The sequence below is a fragment of the Stegostoma tigrinum genome, chromosome 4 (assembly GCF_030684315.1).
Source record: "Stegostoma tigrinum isolate sSteTig4 chromosome 4, sSteTig4.hap1, whole genome shotgun sequence".
In the NCBI taxonomy this organism is placed as follows: Eukaryota; Metazoa; Chordata; class Chondrichthyes; order Orectolobiformes; family Stegostomatidae; genus Stegostoma; species Stegostoma tigrinum.
In genome coordinates, this window is record NC_081357.1 from 27,921,737 (window position 1) to 27,949,507 (window position 27,771).

Sequence of the window (27,771 nt, forward strand, 5' to 3'; positions counted from 1 at the left end):
TGTGGAAGTTTCTGATGGCCTTAACTTATTTTTAAATCATAATGCAAAAGTAGACTTAATGCAGTGAGATTAATCATAATTGCCATGCTGCAACATTTTTACCTTATCATGAAATAAAACCAATATAAAGGTCACATGACATAGGAACAGAAGGTCTTGAGTCCGCTCTGCCGTTCAATGAGATTGAAAGTAATCTGTTAATCCTCAACTCCACTTTTTTGCTTTTTCCCATAACTCTTAATTGCCTCATTTCTTAAAACTCTGTCTATCTCTTCCTTGAATATAGCTTATAGATTTATTTGCATCTTTGTCAGCTGTTTATTTGATGTGTCTTTGGAGAAATTGAGGAACTGCATGCGCAAAAGCTATGCCTATCCAGATCAAGCCATGAGAATAACTGTTGTCACAGCCCATGTGCTACACATGATCTGTATCTAAATGGTCGTAGAGGTGAAACATAAACTCTTTCTTCCTCCTCAGGTAGTGTCAGGTCTGGACATTTCCAACATTTTGTTTTTACTTCCTGTATTGTCGCCTGTGCAAGTAGTCATAATAATGTTAATGTTAGTCATGTGCATTAAAATTTTCACCTTTGCAAGAGTTCTAATGTACTTAATTAACTGTAAAACGTTTCTGAATATCCTGAGGTTTTGAAAGGCACTATGTAAATTCAATTCTTTTTCATTATTATGAAATGATGTTATGTCTGCTTCGGAGTTCATTCATTATTTGCTAGTGAATATGGATAACATAATCAACAGGTCTGGCAGCATCTGTGAAGGGAAATCAGAGTTAATGATTCAGATCCGGTGGACCCTTTCTCAGAACTGCAGTTCCTCTATTTCTGAGGGAGAGTCACCGGACCTGAAACATTAACTCAGATTTCTCTTCACAGATGATGCCAGACTGCTGAGCTTTCCTGCTAATTCTGTTTTTGTTTCTGATTTACAACATCCACAAGTCTTTCGGTTTTTGTGGATAATATAATGCTGCCCTGAATGTGAGACTGTTCATTTTGACTCTCTATGTGAAAAAAGTTGATCATTTCATTTGAAAAAGAATGATTTGGGGCAAACATCATTAGTTACTAAATTCTTATAGAAAACAGAATTTGCTGGAAAATCTCAGCAGGGCTGGCAGCTCTGAAAATGTGTCACGGAACCCAGAATGTTAACTCTGACTTCGTTCCGCAGATGCTGCCAGTCCTGCTGAGATTTTCCAGCAATTTCTGTTTTTGTTTCAGATTTCCAGCATCTGTGGTTCTTTTGTATTTTTTAAAACTGATTTCCTATGTTTGTCTTGCCAGGATCAGCCAATGACTTTCTCTGGGTGTACCCCTTTTACTTCCAGCCTGGATTCACGGAGAACATTTCATTTGCGAAGTTTAAAAAAAACATAGATACCTCCAAGTCCCAACGCCATGCTATTGTCTCTGAGAAGAATGATCCACCCTGCTCTGGTTGGTACTTTTTGCGGAAGTCAAATGTCTTACGCCACTGCATCCCCTTCCTCCTGGACTAAAGTTGTATCTGAGGCGGAAAAGATTGTAGGATACCCAACCTCCTTCATGAGTCTCCGCTGCCTGCTCAGTGACGAGCTGAGTAACATTGCTCTTCATGTCAGGAAATTGGTTGGGACAAGACATCCTTTAATATCCACGGCAAGGTAAGATGTCAAGCTAAATGAAACGGGCAATACAGTTTTAAATAGGACTACATTATTGACTTGGTTTTGAGTTGCTGTTGCGATTGGTGTTCTCACATATCTCCAAAAAACTGTTATGACCTATTTGTTCGACAGAATTAGCTTTATTTTCCCTCCATGTTTCAAACTACTGTTGAAATTGAATTGAACCTACATAGGCAAAACACTAGAAAGGTATAAGTCTATGAGTTTAAACTAAAGTTTATGATTAGCTGTACAGATGAGCTGGGCATTGCAACCAGCAGAAAGGGTGATGGGCTGTGTTTTCAGGAGAAGTATTTCTGTTTCAGTCAGTTACGACATCTTGGTGGCTCGGTGATTCACTGTTGTAGTGGCATTATAGAATGATTAGACATTTAAAGCACAGCTGGAGATCTTTCAACTTGTTGTGTCTGTTCTGGTTTGAAAGTTAAACATCTGTCTTAATCCCACTTTCTGGCTTTTGATTCATAGCACTTGAATGTTACGACACTTCAAATGCATACTCGTGTTCTGCTTAAATGTTTTAAGGGTTTCTGCCTCTACCATTTTCTAAGGCACTGAGTTTCAGAAATCTCCCTCCCCACCCTGTGGGTAGCAGTATTTCCTGTATCTAAACATCCTGCATCTAACATTATATCTGTGCCCCTTGGTGATGAGGGGAGTTCTATCAATCTGTTTTATCCACTGTATCTAGATGCCTCAATTTTACACGCTTCAAATTGGCCTCCTTCAACCTCTTCTGTTCCAAAGAAAATAACCCTGGCCCATCCAGTCCTTCCTTTTAACTAAAAATGTTTCATTGTTGGCATCATCCTTCTCTGTAGCTTCTCTCTGGCGCATCACAAGTTTTGTAAAGTGCTGTCTGCTGTTCTATTGTAATTCTCTTCCCCAGAGTTCTGTCAAAGCTCAATCATTCAGCAAGTTTAAACAGCAATTAATAGATTTCTGGAGACTAATAGCATCAAGAGAAATAGAGATAATGCAGAAAAGTGTTTGAAGGTAGATGATCAGTCATATCCTAATTGAACAGCAGAGAAAATTTGATGGGCTGAATAGTCTGTGTACCTGTGTACCCTGTCTATCGTGTCCAGTCACCTTCAGGGATCTGTAGATGTGCACTCCAAGATTACCCCCTTTCCTTACGCTTCTCAGTATCTTACCATTTGTTGTCAACTCATTTAGTTAACAAACTTTTTATAATTGATTGCAAAGTAAGCACACACAAGCATATCATTTAGGAGCAAGAGTTGGCCATTTGGCCCATTTAGTCTGCTGCTAATTTTATAAGCTTACAGGATAAGAGAGCTGGTACGTGGAGCGAGTAGGAGGTTTCCTTGCCCATGTTTGACCTGAAGGCATGAGGCTTCATGGGATGTGGAGTCAGTGTTGAGGACTCCCAGAGCAGTTGTCTGCCAACTGTATATCACTGCTGCCACTTCTGGGTCTGTCCACTAGGGCAGGAAAAACCCAGGGATGGTGATGGTGATGTGTGGGACATTGTTATACTCATGCAGTCTTACGTTAAAGACAACGTTAAGCTTGCTGGACCAGCCTGTGAGCCACCTTGATTTCCAAACAGTGCCCGAGATTGTGCACTTTACACCTCCCTGTCATTGCACCAATGACGGGTATTAGCGCGATCTCATTGGATACTTTGAACCCCACTCATGAGCCCATTGGCCAGAAGTAAGACTCATGGCAGAAGGCCGTGTGGCAGAGAGCCAGCCCTACATCAGTCTCATCGCTATCCGCAATTCCACCAACCTTTGTGTCATCCACAAACTTACCAATCAAACCAGTTACATTTTCCTCCAAATCATTTATATATGTTACAAATAGCAAAGGTCCCGACACTGATCCCTGACGAATGCCGCCAGGCACAGCCCTCCAATCAGAAATGCACCCTTCCACTGCTACCCTCTGTTTTGTGTCAAAAGCACAGATGACTGACAAGGACTCAGCAGAGTTAACAGGACCAATTTTAAATGAGGAGTATTTTGTTGAACTGCAAACTGAATTCTGTGTCCCTTTGCCTTACTGACCACACCAGTTGGGTAAAATTTTTAACGAATAAATTGGTTGTTAGAACAAAGAACAAAGAAAATTACAGCACAGGAACAGACCCTTCGGCCCTCCAAGCCTGCATTGACATGCTGCCCATCACAGCTAAAACTCCCTATCCTTCTGGGGACCGTATCCCTCTATTCCCGTCCTATTAATGTATTTGTCAAGATGCTCTTTAAAGGTCACTATTGTATCTGCTTCCATTACCTTCCCCGACAGAAAGTTCCGAGCACCCACCACCCTCTGTGTTTAAAAAAAACTTGCCCAGCACATCACTGTTAAACCTTGCCCCTCGCACCTTAAGCCTATGCCCCCTAGTAACTGATTATTCCACCCTGGCAAAAAGCTTCTGACTGTCCACTCTGTCCATGCCTTTCATAATGTGTGGACCTCTATCAGGTCGCCCTCTCAACCTCCATTGTTCCACTGAGAACAACCCAAGTTTCTCCAACCTCTCCTCATAGCTAATGCCCTCCATACCAGGCTATATCCTGGTAAAACATTTCTGTACCCTCCCCAAAGCCACCACATCCTTCTGGCAGTGTGGCAACCAGAATTGAACACAATATTCCACATGCGGCCTAACTAAGGTTCTATAAAGCTGAAATGTTACCTGCCAGTTTTTAAACTCAGTGCCTCAGCAGATGAAGGCAGGCATGCCATATGCCTTGTTGATGACATTTTCCACCTGCGTTGCCTCTCTGTGTGTGTACCTGTACACACAGATCCCTCTGCCTGTCAGTACTCTTAAGAATTCTGCTATTTACTGTATATTTTCCATCTGGGTTAGTCCTTCCAAAATGCATTACCTCACATTTTTCCACATTAAACTCCATCTGCCATCTCTCTACCCAAATCACTAACCAATCTATATCCTGCTGTATCCTTTGACAGTCTCATCGCTATCCGCAATTCCACCAACCTTTGTGTCATCCACAAACTTACCAATCAAACCAGTTACATTTTCCTCCAAATCATTTATATATGTTACAAATAGCAAAGGTCCCGACACTGATCCCTGACGAATGCCGCCAGGCACAGCCCTCCAATCAGAAATGCACCCTTCCACTGCTACCCTCTGTTTTGTGTCAAAAGCACAGATGACTGACAAGGACTCAGCAGAGTTAACAGGACCAATTTTTGTCATTTTCATTTCTGGTACCTGGGTCAGTGCACGGTTGCTTATCCATTGTTAGCTGTGGAGAAGATCGTGGTGAGCTGTGTATTTGAAATGCTGCAGACCTGATACGTAGGTACACCCACAGCATTGTTACAAGGTTCAGGGTTTTGGCTATTGAATCTCCAGTGATATGCTTCCACATCAAGGTGGTGTGTGGCTCAGAGGGGAACTTGTGGTGCTGGTTTTCCCATGTATCTGCTCTCCTCGCCCTGGATGGCAGTGGTCATGAGTTTGGAAGGTGCTGCCAAAGAAGCCATGGTGAGTTGTTACAGTACGTTTTGTATATGGCACACTTTGGAGCTATTATGTCTTAAATTGAAGAGAGTAAATGTTGAAAGTGGTCGATCAGGTGGCATTCAAGTGAGCTGTCTTGTTCTTGTTCTTGTTCTTGTTCTTGTTCTTGTTCATGTTCATGTTGAAGTTCTTGAGTTTTATTGGACCTGCATCCATCCAGGCATGTCGAGAGTTTTCATTATACTGCTGACTTGTGCCTCTTGGATATTGGTGAGGCACTGGGCATCAGGCTGGCAGGGCCCTAGTGTCTGAGCTGTCTTATGGACAAGGTATTTCTATAGCTAGTCCAGCCAGTTTGTTGTCAATGGTAACCAGCATGTTGGTGTTGATGTTGAAGGAAGTGTTGTAGTATGTTTTGATTTTCAAAAGGTATTCACAAGAACTCACAAAAGGTTAGCAAGGTAAAGGCTCAAGGAATTGTGAGTTATATCGTAGCAAGGACAGAAGAATGGTTAAAGACATAAAACAGAACAGGAATAAACAGATCCTTCTCAGATTGCAGGAAAACTTGATGTGGTGCCACAAGGATCAGTACTAGGTTTTGAGGTTGGCTGGCTCGCCGAGCTGGTTTGTTATTCCACAGACGTTTTGTTACCATGCTGGGTAACATCCTCAGTGCAGCCTCTGAAGCGTCGGTGTCTTTTCCTGCCTGGTTTTTAATGGATTGCCTCACTTCCTCCGTAGTGGAATGTATATGGGGTTGAGCTTCATGGAGTGCCACGCTTCCAGGAATTCTCGTGCTTGTCTCTGCCTAGCCTGTCCCAGGGTCTTGGTGTTGTCCCAGTTGAAGTCGTGGTTCTCCTTGTCCATGTGGATTGAGATGAGTGAGTGTTGGTCGTGTCTTTTTGTAGCCAATTGGTGTTCATGTGCTCTTGTTGTTAGTTTCCTTCCTGTTTGCACGATGTAGTGTTTCTCACAGTCTCTGCAGGAGATCTTGTTAGTGACGTTGGACCATAAACAACACGCTCACTGGAATAAAATTCACCAGAGAGGAGGAGAAGAACAAACAGCTCCCATTCCTGGCCGTCATGGTAGAACGCAAGACAAATGGGGAACTCTAAATGAAAGTACATTGAAAAGCCACACACACTGACCAGGTACTGAACTTCAACAGTAACCATCCCAGCACACACAAATGAAGCTGTGTGTGAACACTATTTAAAAGGGCAACAACACACTGCAGTAACATGGAACTATGCCAAGAGGAGGAAGAATACCTCTTCCAAGTGTTCAAGGATAATGGATATCCAAATAACTGGGTCAGGAGATGCCGACAGGAACAGCATCAGAACGATTCTACACGCCCCAACATCACACTGCCCTACGTCATGAGCACGTAAAAACTCACCACAAGACTTCTATGACCACTGGGCATCAGAGCGGCATATCAACCCACATCAACCCTACAACACATGCTCTCTCGAACTAAAGAACCATTCTCTGCCATGGACAGGACCAATGTCATCTACAAGATCCCCTGCAGAGACTGTGAGAAACACTACATCGGACAAACAGGAAGGAAACTAACAACAAAAATACATGAACACTAACTGGCTACAAAAGGACACGACCAATACTCACTCATTTCAATCCACATGGACAAGCAGAACCACCACTTCGGGGACAATACCAAGATCCTGGGACAGGCTAGGCAGAGACAAGCACAAGAATTCCTGGAAGCGTGGCAGTCCACAAAGTAGGCTATTAATAAACACATTGAGCTCGACCCTTCACTACAGAGGAAACCCAGAAGTGAGGCAATCCATCGCAATGGAGCCCAGAGTTTAAGAGCCAGGCAGGAAAACACACTGATGCTTCATCAGAGGCTGCGCTGAGGATGTTACCCAGCACGGTGACGAAACGTCTGTGGAACAACAAACCAGCTCGGCGAGCCAACCAGCCTCAACACCCAAAGCCCGAGCTACAGATCTACTCCAAAGCCTTGGAGTACTCGGTTTTACCACTAACAAATGAGTTAGATGAAGAGATCACATGTAATGATACAAAGCAAGGTAGAGAAAGTGACCTGAAATGTTAACTCTGTTTTCTCCTTCACAGATGCTGCCAGACCTGCTGAGCTTTTCCAGCAACGTTGCTCTAGTTCTTGATTTACAGCATTCGCATTTCTTTTGGTTTTTATTAGGGAAAGTTGAGCATTGTAAAGAACCCATGAAAGAGTATAGACAGTTTATTTGAAAGGTCAAGAGCAGATGGTGTGTAACAGGGGGAGATGTGAAATTATTCAAAGGAATAGGAAAATACAGTTTTTTTTAGCAGCGAATGACTGTTAAATGGTGGTCAGAGGGATTTATGTGTCCTTGTACACTCAACATGCAGTTAATGTGCATGTTTAGCAAGTTATTAAGAAAACAAGTTGCATGTTGTCACTTATTGGCAAGGTTTTAACAAGGCCTCCTGTAAAGGAGCAGTTGGCTTAGTTAATCAAAAAAGCAGCTAAAACAAGTACGTGGTCAGCTGGGGGTTTCTGTTAAGAGCATACAAACAAAACCAACTTAGTGAGTGTTACAGTGGAGATTATTTATTCACACACAGTATGTGGGCAATATTGCCTGAGCCAGCGTGTTTCATTGGCCATCCATTTTTGGCGGTGAAATTGGTAGAGCAAGGGGCCCACTTTGCAATAATCCAATTTCATAAGCTTGCAGCTCTTATTTAGTTGGTGTATAATGCTCTAACAGACAATATTTCATGAAGTAATTGAGCAGTGTTTTGTTCCATTCTGAACTTTGATCAGAAAGCCGCCTGTTACTGCATGCAATAAGACCTGGACCACATTGAGCCACCGATTTTAACAGGGATAGCAGTCTATACAACCTACAAATTGCAGTGGGGCAACATATCAAGACTCTTTCCACAATATCTTCAAAATTACAACCTCTACCACGTAGAAGGATAGAGGCTCCAGATGTATGGAGATAGCAGTATCTGCAAGTTCCTCTTCAACCACATACCATCCTGACCTGGGACTGCATCACTGTAGTCGGATCAAAACAGGAGAGCTGCCACCCTAACGGCAGCTCGAGTGTCCCTACATCCGTAGTCTACAGTGATTCAACGAAGCAACTTGCTACCAACTTCACCAGGGCAGTAAGTACTGTTCTGATCCACAGCACACAAGGGTGATGGAGATGCTCGATATTTCATATTGCTTGGAAGATTTGGTTTTGAAGGATTATGGGAAAAAGGAATTTATTTGAAGTTTTGTGGATGCACCTGAAATAATTTAATTAAAAGAGATCATATATAAAGTTTATTACAGTTTACTGCATGCAGTGAGTTTTGTTTTAAACAAGGCATCTTGAAAATTATATCACTAGGGATAGCGTCTTGCTTTCTTGGACCTTGTTGGGCTGTTTTGAACGGTGACTGGCTTGGAGGAAAGCCTGCAAAGAATGAGCTGAATTGGAGGAAAGCTTTCTATGAATAAACTTCCCAGCTGATCTTTCACAGAGATGAAAAGAAAATCCCCTACTTCAGTTCAGGTTGAAACCTATTGTTCTTTTGAAAGAACATGTCAGGATTGTATTTATTGAACAAACTGTCTGCAAAATCACAACGAAAACGATGTGTGAATGATAATGACTACGGTGTGATAGAATATCAGAACAACAGACTCCAGAACGTCCCAGCTTGTGTCCTTTTGCCTTCGAGTGTTGGCCGAACCATTGGCCAAGGTTTTTTTTTCCCGGAAGGCAGATCTCTGCAGAGGAATCTGTTTTTGTTTCTTTTCTTCCTGATATCCAAGTGTGTTCGTGTGTTGATGAGATATTTAGAGGGGTAAGCATTTATGCTTCTGTATTACTGTGTAAATCACACAATTGCACATTTTTGGTAGTAAATGCATCAAAATGTTATGAAAGCACCTGGCTGACAGATCTTTTGGTTTGAAACCTGATATAAATAAGGTGTTTAACTGAGAAAAGGAGTTTTATTTTCTGTTGCTACCTGTAGAGTAATAGGACTTGGAGCAATGGTGTGCTTTTCCAGCATCAGTTGTAAGATATGTTGCATGATTGTCTGGAAAAATAAAAGTATTGTCAATATTTTAGGATGCTATTCCAAACAGGCTGACATAATGCATAATTTTCCCACAGTGGTATTGTGGAGGGGAGTTTTGCCTTTTGTAGCATTCGTATTTCAGACAGCTTGCCAGGCTGACTGAGGAGCAGCTACGACTGATGGTGTCAGGAGAGGTGTGTCATTTCTACATCCTGCTCTCTCCTTACAGGTGCCTTTTAGCTCATTCTCCATCTGACAGTTTGCCTGTATCCTCAACAAATGGCTGGCCTGTGCTTGACTTATCAAAATTGATTGAATTCCTAATTTTCCGTGGAGCAAAGTAGCGTCCAAGAATGGAATGGTGTAACAAGTTAGAGCTCCAGTAACGTAGAAACACAGAAGATGGGAGCAGGAGGATGCCATTCGGCCCTTCGAGCCTGCTCCGCCATTCTTCACGATCATGGTTGATGGTCCTAATCCTGCTTTGTCCCTATAACCGGTGATCCCATTCGCCCCCAAGTGCTTTATCTAGTTACCTGTTGAATACATTCAATGTTCTGGCATCAGCTACTTCCTGTGGTAATGAATTCCACAGGCTCACCACTCTTGGGTGAAGAAATGCCTCCTCATCTCCGTTTTAAATGGTCAACCCCGAATCCTTACACTGTAACCCCTGGTCCTGGACACATCCACCATTGGGAACGTTGTCCCTACATCTACCCTGTCCAGTCCTGTTAGAATTTTATAAGTCTCTGTGAGATTCCCACCTCCTTCATCTGAACTCTAGTGAAAACAATCCCAACCATATCAATCTCTCCTCATACGTCAGACTTGCCACCCCTGGAATCAGCCTGGTAAACCTTTGCTGCACTCCCTCGAGAACAAGAGCATCCTTCCTCAGAAAAGGAGACCAAAATTGCACATAATAATCTGGTGTAGTGACATAATTTCCCTTCAGAAATGTGGTGTTTTATAAAATAATGACAGGGCTGCACAGACCAGAGTGAAACTTCCCACTTCCTGCAAACGAGGGTGGCTGTGGTCACCCACATGGGCCCGAGCTATGCCTACCCCTTCTTAGGATACGTGGAACAGTCCCTTTTCTGCTGTTACACTGGCACCATACCTTACCTCTTCCTCTGCTACATCGATGACTGCACCAGTGATCCTCGTGCTTCCATGAAGAGATTGAACAGTTCATCAACTTTACTAACACCTTTCACCCCAACCTCAAATTCACCTGGACCATCTGTGATGCCTCCCTCCCCTTTCTGGACCCCTCCATCTCCATCTGTGGTAACCACCGCAACACTGACATCTATTTCAAACCCAACGACTCCCACAGCTACTTGGCCTACACCTCCTCTCACTCACCCTCCTGCAAGAATGCGATCCCCTACTCCCAATTCCACTGCCTCCATCACGTCTACTCCACGGGCCATTCCACTCCCACACATCCCAGATGTCCTCCTATTTCGAAGACCGCAACATTCCCCACTCTGATGATCAAAAATGCCCTCAACCGCGTCTGTTGTATTTCCCGCGCTTTGGCCCTCGCAACCCCTCCTGCTGACAAAAACATACACATACCATCCCACCAACCTCTGCATCCAGCATACATCTTCCGCCATCTACAATCCGACCCATCACCAAAGAGACATTCCCCGCCGCACCCCTGTCTGCCTTCCATAGGGATTGCTCTCTCTGTGACTGCCCTGATCGCTCCACACTGCCCACCAGCCCCACCAAACCTGCTACCTTTCCCTGTACCGCAGGAAGTGCAACACATGCCCCGACACCTCTCTCCTCACCTCCATCCAAGGCCCAAAGCAAACGTTCCATATCCAACACCATTTTAACTCCCGCTCCCATTCCCTGGGTGACATGACCATCCTGGGCCTCGTCCAGTGCCACAATGACTCCACACTCAAACTGGAGGAACGACACCTCACATTCCGCTTCGGGAGCTATAGCCCAACAGCCTAAACCTAAAATTGACCAGTTTTAAAATCTCCCCATCCCCATCCTCATCACACGTCCGAACATCCATCTCATCCCTGCCTCTTTGACCTGACACAACCTGCCCGTCTTCTCTCCCACCTATCTCTCCTACCTTTCCTGTTGACCAATCCCCACTACACCCTCCCTGCATCCAACCTGTCACCAGCCCATGTACCTTCGCCCCCCCCCCCAGGTCCCACTCCTCCTCTCTATTTAATACCCAGTTCTCTTCCCCTTCCCCATTACTGAAGAAGGGTCCTGACCTGAAATGTTGACTTTCCTGTTCCTCTGATGCTGCCTGGCCTGCTATGTTCCTGCAGCTCCACACTACATTAACGCTGACTCCATCATCAGCCGTTCTTGCCGTCTCAGAGTGAAACAGTAACTGTTTTATGGAAACATTTTCTTTTACATCTAACTAAATTCATCTTCTGCTTCCTGCCAGCAGCAATTGTACAAAAGGAATAAAAGTGGATAACTTGCACAGATTACAGTAGTTAAGCATCATCTGTAATAGTGGACAAATGTTGCATTTTTAGTAAATGAATGAACTCTACTTAATTCAGGGAAACATGATTGGAATGGCTGTGCTTTTCAACTGATAAATATTCTTTTCCATGCTGTGTACCGCTACCAGCACCATCCCCATCCTGAAGGGTGGGATAGTCAGTGTTATGGTCAATGTCAGTCTACTTCTCATTAAAACCTAGTTTTTCCCTCAACCACATTGCAAAGCAAGTGAGGATGTCGTACTGAGAGGCTTGGATGAAAACTGACAAGGCACAAAGTCAGTGAACGTTACTTATGGGCTCACCGTTTACCCATGGAGGTTGGATGATGAGCATAACATTTCCTGTTGCTCACTTTCTGTGCTGTTCTGATTATAAGAACAGGAATAGGCCATTGAGCCCTTTAAACCTGTCTGTAAACCAATTAAATTATATCTAAGCAGCATCTCAACTTTCTAATGGACATTTCAGACTTAAAACACATTCATTTATCCCAAATTGCAATTGTTCTTCAATCCACAATGTTTTGGGGATCTCAGTTCTGATTTCCAGTTTCCTTCAGTAGAAAAATGCTTTGTAATTCCACTCCTAAATGGTCTAGCTCTAACTTTCAGATTATACTTCCGTGTTGTCAACCATCAGAGGAAGTGGTTTTCCCATGGAACCCTGTTATCATGTAAACGGTTTTGATTCAGTGATGTTTCGACCTTCTAAACTCAAGGAAATACAAGAGCATTTATACTTCTTGCTTCAGTTTAACTTTTTAAACTATGGTATTATGCTTATAAATATGTAGCAGTTCAAGAAGTCAGCTAAACATTACCTTCTCGAGGACCATTGGGGATGAGCAATAAAACCTGGTCCAGCCAGCAAGACCCACATTGTGTGAAAGAATAAATCTGTTTAAAAGTCCCACAAGGCCAGTAAATGTTGCCTGAGGATTGGTGCCTAAAACTGAATGGAACATTCTATGTGTGCTCTGACTAGGATTCACTTCTGAATTCCAACTCTCAAAGTGTCATAAAAGAGCTAAAGAGGAAGTAAGTTTATAAAGTTATCAGGCTTTTGAGCCTTTGTGACTGAAGGTGTAACTTCGTACAGGTTAGTTGGGGAAATGTAAGGCACAAGAATTGAAGGAGCAAATATGGGGGCGGACGGGAGTGTTAAGGGCATGGATTGATTGGAGAATTAGGATAAAAATTTAGGGGAGCCAATATATATCAGGAAGAATGGAATGAGAAGTCTTACATACGGGATACGTTGCATGCTGCCTCGACTTTTCCATTTACTGTAGTTTATGGAGGATAAAGATTTGAAAGGCCAGCCATGCCAGTGTGGGTCAAGTCTAGAGTCATTTCAGCAGGAGGTGGACTGACCTGGGAGCGGGTTGTGGGAACATGTTGGTACAGAGCTGACAGTTACCTGTTTTTGCAATGGGATGACATGGGTTTGGTAGTCTATCTCCTGGTGGAGTAGCATCCCAAAGTTATGAACAGTCACCCTAAGACAATGATCAAGGGAGGGAGGACATTGGTTTTCAACAAGGATTAAGTGCCTGCCATCAGTTGGAAGGCAATATGATGTGAGAGGTTGGAGGTAGATAATGACTTGGTGAAGCTGGCAAAGCTTTGTCTGAGGAAGGGTCACCGGACCCGAAATGTTAACTCTGATTTTTTTTCTTCACAGATGCTGCCAGACCTGCTGAGCTTTTCTCGCAGCTTCTGTTTTTGTTCCTGATTTACAGCATCCACAGTTCTTGCAGTTGTTAAAGCTTTGTAGAGTTTGTTCAAACTGGGCTCAAATCTGCAGATCCTCTCATCCAGTTGTGGCAAATCAATGAGGAAGAGGAGAGACTGTCAAATGGATTATTTGTGGATTCCAGACTTGGCATTGAGGGAATGAGAAGAAACATCAGTTAGAAATTTGCTGGCTGTTATTGTGTAGGTTAGACTGGGACAAATCTGCACTGCACAATGAAGGCAAAATAATTAACCATGTCTCCCATTTCTGATTGTTGTCCACTGACCTGGTGAAAATGTGGATGCATGAAATGTGCTTGAGGGTGAGTTATAAACTTATTTCTGATGCCTTGCTGGAAAAAAATTTTACCGTGTGAAGTGTTGAAGCGGAGATAGGGAAAAATGATTGGTTTAAGTCAAGTATCAGAAGGTGACCAGGTATACTTCAACCCCAGCAAAAGTTGAGAAACTACGTTTCAGGTGAGGGTGGAAACCAAGAAGAACTTGAAGGCTGTGGCCTCTCACTGGAAGGTGGCGAAATCAGAATAGTATCAGTAGTTATAAAGTCATAGAGTAATACAGCATGGAAACTGGCCACATCAACCCAAACTGGTCCATGCTGACCATGATGCCCACTCAGCTAGCTCCAGTTGCCTGCATTTGAGCCATATCTCTCAAGACCATTCTCATCCATGTACTTATCCAACATTTTTTTAATATTGCTATTGTACCTGCCTCAACCACTTTCTCTGGCAGCCCATTCCTTATACGTACCACTGTCTGCTTGAAGAAGTTGTCCCTCAGGTTCTCCTTTAATCTATCCCCTCTCATCTTAAACCTGTGCCCTCTAGTTTTCAATTCCCCATCCTTTGGAAAAAGACTAAATGCGTTCATCTTATCTATGCCCCTCATGATTTTATACACAATGAAGCAATGGGATGTTGGTGGCTGAAGAATGAGACCTGATAAACAGGAGAAGATAATAAACCAACAAGAAGAAAATGTACCCAATAAGACATTGAAAAATTGAAAAGTGTTTTTAAAAAGTGGACATATTTTGCACCCTTTGAAAGCTAAAGCATTAGTTTCACTTTTAACTCCACTTGAGCATTTGAGAGGTAGCAGAAGTATTAATGAATGGTCTGTCTGTGTAGGATTTGAGTAAAGTATTGTAAGACTTGGTTCGCATTGCCAAATAGTAAGTGTTCACTTTGAACCATTAGCTGGACATGTTCCAATGTTGAAAAAGCTGTGAATTAACGATTGGTGCAGTTATGGCTGTCAGCCTTGAGTGTAAAGAGTGCGTCAGGTAATATCTGTCGATGGAGAGTGTTTATCTCTGAGGTAATGATGATCTATTACACAGCAACATGTTTTTTCCAGATATTAAGAAGTTGCTGTTGTGTTGAACCGTCTTTTTAGTATCAGTTTAAGTAATCAGATCTGTACCACTTTCTGCAAAAAGCAGGAAACTGTTTACTGGAGAACATGGTGAGAACATGGTGTGGCTCATTGAAAATTTATTGCATTCCATTCCCATTCTGTGTTCTTGGATCATGTTTGCAAAAAGCCGAAAAGCAGATGGCTGTCAGATTTGCATTAATTGGTTAAATTTTTCTGAACCTATTCTCCTGCCAATAAAAAAAAAATCAGGGGGGTCATTAACCTTTTGGACTGTAAAATCTGAAGACCCTTTCTGAAAAATATATGTATATATTTTCTATTCGTCAGCCATGACTCAATTGGTGGCGTTTTCACCTGAGTCAGAAAGTAGTGGCTTCAGGTTCCAATTAGGATGTTGACACAAAATGCAAGGATGAAATTCTAGTGCAAAAATGAAATTGTGCTAGAATAGAATATTCTTTATTGTGCTACATTGGAGATACAGTTTTTCAAAGTTGTTAAACTGAGATTTCTCTCTGTTAACCCCTCAAGAAATCTGATTACCTGGTCGCTATCGCATTACTGTTTGTGTGAACTTGCTTTATGCGATTGGCTACTCAGTCTCCTGAGTTATAGCAGCGACTGCCTTTTGAAAGTGCTTCAATGAATTTAAAGCAACTAGGATGTCAAGTGATTGACTATCTAAATCAAGTCTTTCCTGCCTTTTTGTTTTCTCCAATTTTTGAATTTTTATTTATCCACTGCTGCCTCACTTCCTATTGGTTGGATTGAATCGTTGGCCAAAAATACCCATTGCTACACGTTTTGGTTGATTTTTTTGAGTAGTTCACAGTTTCTCCACCAAGATTGTACGTTATTTAACAGCCTGCTAATGGACCACTACTTATCAATGATGATGGACGAGCGATGATGGCACTTTGCACAATCGTGATTTTTAATTGGTTCACTATTGCTTGTTGTGTTTTCAGTGCCTGGGTCCTAACTTCAGAAGTCTATTCCCTTAACTTCTTTCCCCATCTCGCTTCCTGTCTTCTTTGCTGCTTAAAAACTGCTACTTTGATCAAGCTTTTGGTTGTCTGCCCTGATGTTTCTGTCTGTAGTTCTAGTTTTTATTGCTATCACTCTTATTAATCCCTTGTGACATTATTAAGGTGTTTAATAAATGTAGGTTGTTAACAATTGACTGAAGCACAGAAAAGGCCATCTGGCTGGTGCCAGCATTTTGGTAGTGATTCAGTTAGTCTCAGTCCCCTATTCTTTTTCATTGACCCTATATTTTTTTCCCCTTTTAAGTAGATTAGATTTAAATCTAAATGTCATTTTTAATCATGCAGAGGGGTACAGGAGTGCAGTGAAAGTGTACAATGTCCCCATTCCCGATGCCATGTTAGGTACAAAAGTAGAAAAATAAGGAAGTGTTAAAATGTTTAACACTACAGTTCTTAGTATAAACTGGAAAATTATAGTAGAAAAGTATAAAGTGGAAAGTACTTTCTTGGTGTTTTGATAAACACAAAATTTAACTTTGCTCTGATCAGCAAGTATGATCTCAAACCTCAGATGTGGGTGAATTGTGTAAAATAGAAGAAAAGCTGCAAATGTGCAGTGAACTTGATTTGATCTTGTGGACTTCCACGTGTTGTTGATCATGATACTAATAATTTTGTTAGCCAGTTGATAAAGAGATGAAAATTAAATATCTTTTGTCTTTCTGAGGGAGTTCTGCTAACCTGTTTATTAAAATCTGCACAAAAGCCCCTTTCCATGTTCAGTCTTCTGACAGTGGATTGAATTTTCATTGGCAAAGCTTTCTGCAGCTCGATTACGTGCTGCAGTGTTTATTACAATAATCTGGAGGAATCCATACCCCAGCATATTGCAAATTAAAGATTTTTTGTATCATAATATCACCTCAGCATACAAATTGGCTAATAATTTTCAAAGAGTTCTTTCTCTTGCAACGGTTGGTGTGTTTAACTTGATGAAAATTTTTGTTCAAAGCAATGGAAAAGTGTTGTTTACGCTGAGAATAGTCTACACACAAATGATTCACCCCCTGGAGTCTCTGTAAAATGTATAGTTAGAAAGTTAAAAAACTACAAAAAGTACCTGCTGTGGCCAGACCTAAATAATTGCAGTGATAAACTCTTATTAGTCAGTCTTTTATTCACCCATCAGCCTTAATTATCTAACACAGTAAGATTTGTGTGCTTTTTTTTGTAAAATTGAGTAGTTTATCCAGCAGACTTTGTATGTCTGCAGTGGTGGGGTATTGCCAACAAAAGTCATATTCTGTAATAACAAATTTGTTCTATGACTTATGACACAGATTTATATTTTGAATCCTTCTAAGTGGTCTCCACCCATGTCACATTTCATACGGAACTCTATTAAAAACAAATGTTGCAGTAATTATTTTCATTTGATGCAAACTGTTCATCGATATTTTTGTTTCGTGGGAGAGCGTATAGCCATGGCAGTTAAACATTTCCCCAACTTGTAATTGCCTGTTCAAAAGCTGTTGGTGCTGTTAATTCAGCTGAGATCGTGATCTCGTCGCCTCATGGAATCTGTATGATGCAGCATGCTGTGCTGCAAAGTGGTTAGGCACTGAAAATGCTTGGGAGAAAATGAGGCAAAAAAAAAACTGAATATGTGGAGAAGATTGCAACTGGGAGCTCGAGAAATACGCAGCAGTGACCTACTGCTGGAACGTCAGTGAGCTGCCTCTATTTGTAAGCTAATACTGGGGAGTGCCCTCAATCAATTAAGAAGAAAAGTATCCACACAGTGAATATCTATTCAGCACTGCATGGAATATGGTGCAGAGCAAAGCCAGAAAATGGAGGACCATTTATCAAATTATTACTTTTGTGCTGTTCTGAGCCACTGCTAAGAAATTGGATTTGAACACCCTTTGCACTCATTGTTAGCATCCAACAATTTTGAAGTCAGGTCAGGCTGCCTGCTATCAACTGCAGCAGCAAAAGCAAATGGAAAGCACCCACATGAGGTCTTGCCTGTGTTCAGGTGATTGTGAATACTCTTGTGTTACAAATTAGAGGGGCTTGGGAGTTATTTCTGGTCTCTGACCATTATTTACTCAAACAGGGTTGCAAAAATAGATTCTGTTCATAATTTGTTGCTGTTTGTGGATATTGCTGTGGACAGGTTACCTATGAAAAAGGAGCAGAAGGAGGCACACAGCCCCTCAAAACATTTATTAACATATTGGCTGATTTGATTGCACCACATTCCAGCCCACTTGCGATAAATCTTTTGCCCTTTTGCTTATGAACCTCTACCTTAAAAACATTCAAAGATTCTGCTTCCACCATCTTTTCAATAAGAATACAGTAATGCTGTGTACTGGAACAGCTTGACTAGGCATATGGCATGCTGTGAAGAACAAGTCCCCAGTACTATTGCCGGAATGTTGTCAGGGCTGATAGCCTTTGCAGGATCCACTGCCTCCAATGGTTTCTTGATATCACCTGAGTGAATGCAATTGGGGCACTGGTGACCAGTGGCGTGGGGTGGTGATGCCAGCAGCCAGTGGCTCAGTGCAGAGTATGCCAGCGGTCAGACATCATGGAGGTTTGCTTTGCTGGTCTGCTGTGGAAAGACATTGGAGAGAGTCTGTGATCTTTGTCTTTCTAGCTTTGCTTCTTGTTTTTCTGATCTATGGTCATACTGTACAGCTGTAGTGTAATTTTTGCTTCATTTCTGGATTGTACCTGGGCACCATAGTACCTAAGAGGGCACTGTAAATGGCCTTTCACTGCACTGATTTGAGTACATGTGACAATAAAATTTATTCATTCATTTGCATTGGCTGACGGCTGACACCTGTGATGCTGGACACCTCTGGAGGAGGCTGAGATCATTCACTCGGCCCTACTGGCTGAAGATTACTGCAAATGCTTCTGCCTTATCTACTGCACCAATGTTCTTGGCAGTCCCATCGTTGAGGACGGGGATATTTGTGGAATCTTCTCCAGGAAGTTGTTTAATTGCCCACCACTATCCACGACTGGATGTGGCAGGACTGCAGAGTTTAGATCAGATCCATTGGTTATGGGTTAGTGTAAACGTAGATCAAAATATTGAAGCCCTCAGACGCTACTTAATGAGCTTTGTCCTCTGACGGCATGACACATTGAACGAAATGTGCAGCATTACATCTGAGTTGCTTAGCTTGACGCCATACACATAAGACCCTGTGATTGTACAGCATACATGTGAAAAAAGGTAACTGTAATACAAGTTCAACACATCATGTCAGGGTGGGAGGCGTGAATGTTTGAGGTAGTGGAAGTAATTTTGCGTCACAGCAGCAATGGCAGTCAATCTCTGGAATATTTTGTGGTTCTACCTTTTTCTACCTTAGGAATAATAATCTAAATGTAACAAACTAAATATCACCCACGTCATTCTTGAGAAAGGAACAAATAGGTGACCGACGCAGAGTAAGGGTTGGAGGGAGGGTGGGGGACAGGTGGGAGGAGGAGGCGGTAGTACATTTTGTTTCTGTCAAAATTTAAAATAAATAAATCTGATCCAGTGCTGGGGTGATAATCTGAAAGGACAAATAGCAACAGCTCTTCCAGATATCAGTTCCTACACATCACACATATATGTTGTGCTGTAAAGATTTCAAGCATGTCATATGACACTTCATAGAACATAGAACATAGAACATTACAGCACAGTACAGGCCCTTTGGCCCTCGATGTTGTGCCGACCTGTCATACCGATCTCAAGCCCATCTAACCTACACTATTCCATGTACGTCCATATGCTTATCCAATGATGACTTAAATGTACCTAAAGTTGGCGAATCTACTACCATTGCAGGAAAAGTGTTCCATTCCCTTACTACTCTCTGAGTAAAGAAACTACCTCTGACATCTGTCCTAGATCTTTCACCCCTCAATTTAAAGCTATGCCCCCTCCTGCTCGCCGTCACCATCCTAGGAAAAGACTCGTGATCTCCTCTGAGGGGAAAAAAAATCTGTTTTAAATGGACGACCCCTGATTTTTTAAATGATGGCTCCTAGCTTGTAGACTCCTCAGTTAAAGGAAACAGCATCTCCATCTCTCTCTGACAGGACTTCTCAGGATCTTGTATGTTTCAATCAAGTCATCTCTGCCTGTACTGCGCGTAAAACAAAGCCTTTCACCGTACTTGGGTACACTAAATCACATCACATCACATCAAATCAAAAGAGTGATTACCAGCACAGCCTGTCAAACCTTGCCTCATAAAATACCCTCCCCTATTTCTGAAGAAGGATCCCAACCCGAAATGTCAACTTTCTTGCTCCTCTGCCTGGCCTGCTGTGTTCATCCAGCTCCACACTGTGTTATCTCTGACTCCAGCATCAGCAGTTCTTACTATCTCTGAGTGAGTTATGACCCCACTGCGAAGGCCCTTCTAGGGATGCCTACCTTGAAGAAGTTATCCTTGTCCCTCCAGAAAGACCTCGGTGGATCTCTCTCCCACTGCAACTCACTGGTAATCTCTTTGGCCCTGATACTGCTCGTGACATACTGAAACAAACCAAGTACAACAGCCACATTGCCTTTCGTAGGACCTGCCTATGCAGCAGGAACATCCCAAATAGACTGGGATCCCAATTTGGCCCCGCCCACGACAAACTCTATATAAACAACATCCAGATCCTCCAAAAATGGTTTTCTCTGCGGCTGCTCAAGCACACGCTCTCGGCAATGTGCCGACATCTTCTGACTGTACAGTCAACCCTATCCCAGCTCAGAGCCTCCCTCTCCCAGATCTGCAAACGACCCCTTCTGTTTTTCATTCTTTGCAGGATCCACAACCTCAACCTAAGATTTTACTCCACCTTGCCTGCATTAAAAACCATAAGGACACAAAACCTACCGCTGCCTGCCACCAGACACAGGCCTTTTCCACCCAGCAAGTCCTCAACCCAACCCAGGACCTCCCTCACGATGTGCCTGCTGCCATTGACCATGTGGCCACCATCTCATCACCTACTGATGCCAATGATCTCGTCACATCCGCCAAAGCCAGTCACGTCACTTCCGATCCCGCAAACCACCGCCGACGCCGCTGCTGAAACCGCTCCCGCCGTCCCCTTCAACGATGACATCACTTCTGCCACCGATGCCCTATCTACCGGCAACATCACTAACTCCGCCCACACAGCCAGCTCTACACCCAACCCCACCCCAAGCCCTGCCGGGTCTTCAGCATACCCCCCCATCCCAGACCTCCCCCTCACCCGAGTTTGAATGGTCAGTCCTCAGTAAAGGACTCACTTTCATCCCCCTCAGCCCACACATCTATGACTTGCATTCACGCAAAAATTTAGAAAAGCCTTATTTCTGAAGAAGGTTCCTGACCCGAAACATCACCTTTTCCTGCTCCTCTGCTGCCTGGCCTGCTGTGTTCATCCAGCTCCACACTGTGTTATCTCGTAAAATAATCAGCCAACTCCAGACATTAGTTCAGTAAACTTTCTCTGAAACGACTCCAGTATGTTTATGATCTTCCTCAAAGATGGCGACCAGTATTGTACATTACTCAAATTGTGGTCTCACCAGTGCCATATATAACTAAAGCATAAATGCTTTAGTATTCACATCCCTTGTAATAAACGATAATATTCTGTAAGCTTTGCTAGTTACTTGCTCTACCTATATATGTTTAGAATTCATGCATGAGGACTCCTACACTCATCTACATCTCAGACCTCTGCAATAAACACAAAAAACCACAGATACTGGAAATCTGAAACAAAAACAGTGCTGGAGAAACACAAGAGACCTGTCAGCAACTGTGGAGAGAAAACCGAGTTAATGTTCCAAGTCCAGTGACCCTTTATCAGAACTGAAAATAGCTGGGAAGGATGGAATTAATGCTGATGATCTGGTGGGGTTGGGCAGGGCAGATGGTGATAAAGAATGGAGTACATACAGACAGTGCCCAGTGTGAAAGAGATAAAAAGGATAGGCAGTGTAACATGAGCAGAAAGATTATAGCTAGGTGTGGTGCTAACTAGAAGTGTTAATGTTTGAAAAGGGGATGGCTGTACTGGAAATAGCTCCTTTAGTACAGGACGTAGAGTCACAGAGTCACACTGCATGGAAACAGACCCTTCAGTCAAACTCATCCATGCTGATCAAGTTTCCCAAACTAAACTAGTCCCATTTGCCTGTGTTTGGCCATATATCTCTAAACCTATCCGAGTCATGTACCTGCCCAAATGCCTCCTTTGGCGGTTCATCCCACACGTGGACCACCCTCTGTGTGATAAAGTTGCCCCTCAGGTCTCTTTTAAATGTTTTCTCACTCACCTTAAAATTATGCTGTCTAGTTTTGAACTCCCCTGCCCTGGGGAAAAATCTTTGGCTATTTACCTTTCCTATGCCCCTCATGATTTTATAAATCTCTATAAGGTCACCCTTCAACCTCCTATGCGCTAGTGAAAGAAGTTCCAGCTTATCCAGCCTCTCCTTTATAAATCAAACCCTCCAGCCCCAGTAACATTCTTATAAATCTTTTCTGCACCCGCTCCAATTTCATAATACCGTTCATTTAGCAGGGTGATATGTACACAGTACTCCAAAAGTGGACTCACCATCGTCCCGTTGAACTGCAACATGACATTTCAACTCCTATATTTCATGGTCTGAGCAGTGAGGTTAAGTGTGCCAAATGCATTCTTTATCACTGTGTTTACTGTGACACTGCTTTTAAAGAAGTATGGACTGCACCCCTAGGTGTCTCTGTTTGACAACACTCCCCAGGGCCCTTCCATTAACTGTGTAAGTCTCGTTTGTCTTATCAAAATGCAACACCTCACGTTTATCTGAACTAAACTCCATCTCTGCCATTCCTCAGCCACTAGCCCAGTTGATTAAGATTCCTTTGCACTTGGAGAGTGTACGAACAGGGAGAGGCTGTTCGTACTCTGAAATTGGTAAACTCAGTGTTGAGACTTGAATCTCTGAGATGCTGAGGTGGAAGATGAGGTGTTGTTTCTCCAGCTTGTGCTAAGCCTTGTGGGAACACTGCAGTAGCTTGAGATGGAGATGCTGGCATGGGAACATAGTGGTGTGTTAGTGGCAGACAACTGAAGGCTCAGTGGCATTTTTGTGGGATGAATGTAGGTGTTCGGCAAAGTGGTCCCTTGTCTGCGCTTTATCTCCTCAGTACGGAAGGGGTCTTGTGAGCAGCAAATATAGTAGGCTAGATTGAATGTTTAAGTTAGATAAACGTGAGGTGCTGCATTTTGGTAAGGCAAATTAAGGCAGGACTTATGTGCTTAATGTTAAGGTCCTGTGGAGTGTTGCTGAACAAAGAAACCTTGGACTGCAAGTTCATAGTTCATCGAAAGTGGAGTCACTGGGACAAAAGAAAAGAATGGCACAGGAACAGGCTGTCCAAGCCTGTGCCGAACATCATACCCTGACTAAACTAAAAACAAATCTTCTGTCCTTACTCAGTCCGTATCCCTTTATTCCCCCACTGTTCATGTAACTATCCAGATGCCTCTTAAATGTCTCTAATGTGCCCGCTTCCTCCACCACCACCTCTGGCAGAGCATTCCAGGCTCCAACCTCTCCCTGCATCGAAAAAACTCGCCTTGCACATCTTCCTTAAACTTTTCCCCTCTCACCTTCAGCCTGAGGCCCCTTGTAGTTGAAACTTCAACCCTGGAGAAAAGGCCTGCCTATCCACCCTATTTATGCCTCTCATAATTTTGTAGACCTCGATCAGGTCTCTTCTTGGCTGCCATCTTTCCAGTGAAAACAATCCTGGTGTTTTTAACCTTTCCTCACAGCCAATGCCCACGAGACTAGGCAACATTCTGGTGAATGTCCTCTGCACTGTCTCCAAAGCTTTCACGTCCTTTTGGTAATGTGGCGATCAAAACTGTACACCATTCTCCAAATGCGGCCTAACAAGGGTTTTAAGTAGGTGCAACATGGCTTGCTAATTCTTGTATTCCGTGCTCCGGCTGTTGAAGACAAGCATGCCATTTGCCTCCTTATCACTTTGGCCACCAGTGTTGCCACTTTTAAGGAACCGTGGACCTGCATGCCCAGATCCATCTGTATGTTTAATGTTCCTGACAGTTCCGCTGTTAACAATATAATTCACACCTAAATTTGATCCTCCAAAATGATCACCTCGCATTTGTCTCGGTAAAACTCGATCCACCATTTGTGTACCCAAGTCACCAATCTATAACCTGTTATATCCTTTCGGCACTATCAGCAACTCCACCAATCTTCGTGTCATCTGCAAACTCACTAATCAGAGGCGGGATAGACAGGACAGTGAAGAAGGTGTTTGGTATGCTTGCCTTTATTGGTCAATGCAATGGATACAAGAAGTTGGAAGGTTATGTTGAGGCTGTACAGGACATTGTTAGGTTACTTTTTAAATACTGTGTTCAGTTCCCTGTCCCTGTTATAGGAAAGATGTTGTGAAAGTTGAAAGGGTTCACAAAAGTTTTATAGGCATGTTGCCAGGTTTGGAGGATTTGAGTTATAGGGAGGGCCTGAATAGGCTGGGTGACCTTATAGAGGTTTATAAAATCATGAGGGGCACGGATGAGGTGACTAGACAAGGTCTTCCAACTCCAGGGTTCGGGGACTTCTAAACTAGAGGGCATAGTTTTAAAGTGAGAGGGGAAAGAGATAAAAGGGACCTAAAGTGCAGAGGGTAGTGTGTGTACGAATGAGCTGTCAGAGGAAGTATTGAAGCTGATATAATTACAACAGTTAAAAAGCATCTGGATTGGCACCTGACTAGGAAGGGTTTAGAGGGATGTGAGCCAAATGCTGACAAGTGGGACAAGAATAATTCAGGATATCTGGTTGGCATGGACGAATTGGACCGAAGGGTCTATTTGCGTGCAGTGTAGCTCTGAGTTTTAAGTGTAGTTAAATCACTGCTTCAACTGGAAGGGATGTTTGGGGCCTTCAGTAGTGAGGACAGAAAGGGTGAAAGAGCAAGTGTTGCATGTTCTGCAATGTCATGTTAGTTCTCTGCTTTATCTCTCCCTCATTCATTCAGTAACAATGCCAAATTTCTCACTTTCCAAACTCCTTGCCAATGTTCCAGAATGAAAGCAATTTTAGAAAATTGTTAGCATGACCTAAGTAACCATTTCATTTAGAATTGCAATCCACACCATCAGGTCTAGAGGATTTGTTAGCTTTTACTCTCATTAATTCTTAAAGTGCCTTTTTTCCTTAGTTACTCATTTTACTGTTTTGGGTTTGTTGCTCAGTGCAGTGGGAGAGACCCAAGGGAGGGGAAGCTGAAACATCCCGGGCTCAGACTTGCTGCCTTTCTGCTTGTGTTCAGTATTTTCACACGTTTGGGCTCAGAAACTGTTTGGTGGCAGATTCCCCAATCCTATCAACAGCAGAGTCTTAAAAGAAAAATGTTGGAATAAGATCGACAGAAGGAGATAAATGAAACAAAGAATAAACTACTTTGAAAGGGTGCTGTTGGGAAACCACCTATTTAATATCTCTGTTTTAGTGTGGTAATAAGCATTTAGAACTGTTCAATTTTTTTTTTCTTAAGGATTAACTTTTATCCCTTGGCAGAACTTCATCATTTTTACGAGCCTGAACAAAATTCTGAATCAGTGTATTCTTGTGGAGAGAGATAGCAGGAACTGCAGATGCTGGAGAGTTTGAAATAATAAGGTGTGGAGCTGGGTGAACATTGCAGCCCAAGCAGCATTAGAGGAGCAGGAAGGCTGACGTTTCAGGCCTAGACCCTGCTTTGTAGGCCCGAAACGTCAGCCGTCCTGCTCCTCTAATGCTGCTTGGCCTGCTGTGTTCATCCAGCTCTACACCTGATCCTTGTGGAGAGCTGCAAGGGTATCGAAAGTTTTTGAAATTTGGCTGGATGTGGATGTGGATGTAGAACCACCTATGGGCTAGATTGCTAAAAAAAGAGCAGTTCATTATCATGTATGGTTTGTACAGCATTTTAAAATTAGCTCAATTCGTTCCTCCACTTGTGTTGAGATAGAGGTATTGCATTATTCACCAGTATAATCCTGGGCAAACAGTACAAACTGTGGCAACTGATTTGTCGACTGCCGATCATGGAAGATGAATGGGGGAAAATATCTGAGCTAGTAATACAGTGGTACAATTTTATTTGGCCAAAGAATTAGCAAGAATAAGCTTTGAGATTATTTTGGTTTTGATACAATCAAGAATTTTGCAATGATGTTCAGATATATGAGCTCAACTACAACCTCAATCGTTACAGAAAATAAAAAAACAAAAGAACTGCGGATGCTGTAAATCCGGAACAAAAACAAAGTTGCTGGAAAAGCTCAACAGGTCTGGCAGATCTGTGGAAGAGAAAACAGAGTTTACGTTTTGGGTCCGATGACCACAAGTTCTGAGGAAGGATCACTGGACCCGAAACATAAATTCTGTTTTCTTTTCCACAGATGCTTCCAGACCTGTTGAGCTTTTCGAGCAACTTTGTTCCCAATCATTATAGAGCTCCTTGATGGTGGTGTGTAGCCATATTTAGTGTCATAGAGCCATATAGCACAGAAACAAACCCTTCAGTCCACTTGTCCATGCTGACCAAATTTCCCAAACTAAACGCGTCCCACTTGCCCATATCTCCCAGATTATTTCATCTGTCTTCTGTCTGGCCTGACAACTTCTTCCTTTAGCTCTCAGATTTCAAATAGTATGCTTTTAATTGGCTGCTAGCAGGAATTAGCTACTATTCAAGGGGCACCTGTCCCTTTTCTGAAAGATGTAGCAATTATCACTTGCAAGCTTCCAATCAGGGACTGAACTGGGTTCAACTGAACTGCATTCATCCATAAAAACTGGAAGAAATACAGATGCTGTAAATCAGGAACAAAAACAAAGTTGCTGGAAAAGCTCAGCAGGCCTGGCAGCATCTGTGAAGGAAAATATAGAGTTAACATTTCGGGCCCGGTGACCCTTCCTCAGAATTCATCGATGTTCTGTAACATGGCCCATTATTGCATAGTCAAAGATCCTCATGCTGCAGAAGGAAACTGTATGCTGTATAAGGGTCTCTCATGCTTGTCTAACATCTCCACTTTGGCTTGTAATTCTGTTAGATTTACCATCCTCAAAGATCTCATAAACTCAGTTTCCTAAAGTTGAAAAACGTCTTGGAAAATGTTAGAACTGTAGAACTAGGAGGAGAAAGTTGAAAATACTGTCCACCATGTCTCGAATGGAAACACTTAATTTACCTTAAAACTAATTCAAAATACATTCTGTGGCGATTAATGGTTAAAGCTTTGTCAGAAGAAATAGTATTGCCTGACTTCCAGAATAATATATTCCAGCAGGAGTTCAGTCTGATCATGGTCTTTCTATAAACTAATTTCTTGCAAGGGGATGTGGGTACTGTATTGTGTTAAACAGTACTTGCGGTAATATTAACACTGAAGATGCTGCAGAAACCTGCAATTTCCCTGACCTAATTGGATAGATAAATTATAGCAGCTATCTCTTTAAATGTGGAGCATAATTGTACAGCCGTATCAGAAATGAACATGTCTGTTTTCCTTCGCTTTACAGCACTATCAAGTTTCACTTTATGACTCAATGACAAGGAACTATGTCTACATTGTGATAACTTTGGTACAATTTGGAAATGTTGTGCAAACCTGAATGATGTAGTGGTAATTAGTCTCTTTTTTTTAAAGTACTGTTGAATTTAATTATTTTGATCACTTTTTACTGGAGCCCGTACATCCCCAGGCCTGTTACACCTGCTGAGTTAAAGGTATATAGTTGTTTTGAAGTAAAAGAGGAGATGCTAACAGGAAGTTACATGTAGAAC

The 27,771-nt window shown here is 42.6% G+C and overlaps 1 protein-coding gene across 5 annotated transcripts in view; it reads left to right on the forward strand.

Moving 5' to 3' along the window:
- Positions 1 to 27,771, forward strand: part of pdss2 (prenyl (decaprenyl) diphosphate synthase, subunit 2) — a 257,335-nt gene that overhangs the window by 35,400 nt on the left and 194,164 nt on the right. For all 5 annotated transcript variants that reach the window (XM_059645248.1, XM_048530440.2, XM_048530442.2 and 2 more), the window contains one exon: positions 1,307 to 1,665. In XM_059645248.1, coding sequence (XP_059501231.1) covers positions 1,421 to 1,665 — 245 coding nt within the window. In that variant the 5' untranslated portion in view covers positions 1,307 to 1,420. The remainder of the gene's footprint in view (positions 1 to 1,306; positions 1,666 to 27,771) is intronic.